General features: G+C 48.3%; 1 protein-coding gene across 1 annotated transcript; it reads right to left on the bottom strand.

Moving 5' to 3' along the window:
• Window positions 1-286: 286 nt before the first annotated feature.
• On the bottom strand, window positions 287-1674 carry LOC138910409 (uncharacterized). Its single transcript, XM_070201648.1, has 2 exons — window positions 1251-1674; window positions 287-588 (listed from the first exon to the last, which is right to left on the bottom strand). The coding sequence occupies exons 1-2, from the start codon at window positions 1672-1674 to the stop codon at window positions 287-289; spliced, it is 726 nt and encodes a 241-aa protein (XP_070057749.1).
• Between the last annotated feature and the right edge of the window lie 486 nt (window positions 1675-2160).

Raw genomic sequence — 2160 nt, 5'->3', positions numbered from 1 at the left:
CATACCGAGACCTCAAAGTACTCTTCGGGATATCTGGCTCCCGAATCTTCAACTGATGATAGCCTGAACACAAGTCGATCTTAGAGAACACTCTGGCACCCTAAAGCTGATCAAATAGGTCATCAATACGTGGCAATGGATACCTGTTCTTCACTATAACCTTGTTCAACTAGGGATAATCAATACACATTCGCATAGAACCATCTTTCTTCTTTACAAACAAGACAGGAGCACCCCAAGGCGACACGTTGGGCCGAATGAAGCCCTTATCAAGCAACTCTTGCAACTATTCCTTCAATTCTTTCAACTCTGCTAGGGCCATATGATAAGGTGGAATAGAAATGGGCTGAGAGACCGGTAAGAAATCAATGCCAAAGTCGATATCCCTATTAGGCAGCATGCTCGGAAGATCCACCGGGAATACATCTGAATAGTCCCTCACTATCGGAACTGACTCGACGGTAGGAGTATCAATACTAACATCCCTTACATATGCCAGATATGCATCACACCGCTTCTCAAGCATCCGTTGAGTCTTTAAAAATGAGACAACCCTGTTAGGAACGTGATCTAAGGTACCTCTCCATTCTAGTCATGGTAGACCTAGCATAGCCAACATCGCCATCTTGGCGTGACAATCAAGGATAGCGTGATAGTGTGACAACCAGTCCATGCCCAAAATAATATCGAAATTCACCATACTGAGCAATAATAAATCGGCTATGGTCCGAAAACCACTAAGAATAATCAAATACGACTGATACACACGGTTAACAATAATAGAATCACCCATAGTGTAGACACATATATAGGAGAACTCGGAGAATCACGGGATACACCCAAATTCGGAGCAAAATAAGATGATATATAGGAATAAGTGGAGTCTGGATCAAATAAGACTGATGCATCTCTATGACAGACCAGAACAATACCTATGATGACAGAATCGGATGCAACTGCCTCCGTCCTTGCAGGAAGAGCATAATATCTAGCATGGCCTCCCCCTCTAAGGTGACCTCTACCTGTCCGACCTCTACCTCGAGTTGGCTATGCAGGTGGGGTGGTAGCTAGTGCTGTAACCATAGCCTGAGGACTCGATGGAGCATCCTATGCCTAAGTGGTCTGTGAAGGTGCACCCCTCCTGAGTCAGGGGCAATCCCTCACCACATGATGAGTGTCACCACACTCAAAACAAGCTCTCGGAGGACGTGGTTGTTGTGACTGGCTCGAGCCTGATCGACTGGACTGACCACTGAAAGCACCCCATGCAGGAGGTGCACTAGACAATGGTGGTGCATAATAAGGAGCCTGGGACATAGGAGTAGCCGGAGCACCGTTGGCGGCTGGAAGTGCTGAATGAATAGGGTGACCCACATAGCCTCTATTCTGACGAGCTGCAGCTGGGGCACGAGTACCACTATAAGTGCCAAACTCTTGAGACCTCTTGGCCTCTCTCTCCTCTCTCTCCCTTGTCAACATACCTTCCAATCTCCTAGCGATCCCCACCACATGCTGGTATGCCATGTCCATCTCCAACTCTCGGGCCATGCTAAATCTCATACAGGGTTTGAGCCCCTCAATAAATCGATGAACCCGCTCTCTAACAGTAGAAACCAAAGCTGGTGCATGCCTGGCCAAATCATTGAACCAGACCGCATACTCAGACACAGTCATAGAACCCTGGCGTAACTACTCAAACTCTGTGCACCATGTATCTCTGAGACTCCGGGGAACATACTCCCTCAAGAACATATCTGAGAACTAAGTCTAAGTGAGTGAAGCTGCCTCGGCCAGACTACCCAACTCATATGCTCGCCACCACTGATAGGTCACTCATCTAAGCTGGAACGTAGTGAAAGAATCCCCACTAGACTCCGCAACACCCATAGTATGGAGGATATGGTGGCACTCCTAAAGAAAACCCTAGGCATCCTCTGATGCCAAGCCACTGAAAGTAGGAGGGTGGTACTTCTTGTACCTCTCGAGCCTAAGCTGCTCCCCCTCAAAAACTGTTGCCCTAACCTCGGGCTGAACTGGAGCTACTGACTGCTTCGGTATGACCTCGGGAACCTGCTCGACCTGGACCCGCTGCTCTAGGGTACCAGCAGCAAGAGTCTGTGCTCCTCTCCCGGCTTGAGATATGGATGGAGCAAGTGGTAT

This window comes from Nicotiana tomentosiformis, chromosome 4 (assembly GCF_000390325.3).
Source record: "Nicotiana tomentosiformis chromosome 4, ASM39032v3, whole genome shotgun sequence".
Lineage (NCBI taxonomy): Eukaryota > Viridiplantae > Streptophyta > Magnoliopsida > Solanales > Solanaceae > Nicotiana > Nicotiana tomentosiformis.
Note: the sequence above shows the minus strand (reverse complement) of the source record. Positions and strands in the feature narration are given on the sequence as shown.

Bases quoted from the DNA above. Each gene is read 5' to 3' on its own strand.
- LOC138910409 (XM_070201648.1), bottom strand. From the start codon at position 1,674: ATGACTGTGTCTGAGTATGCGGTCTGGTTCAATGATTTGGCCAGGCAT. The intron at 589-1,250 runs GTCAGTCCAGTC...TACCATGACTAG, and splicing joins TGCATGGGGTGCTTTCAGTG to AATGGAGAGGTACCTTAGAT.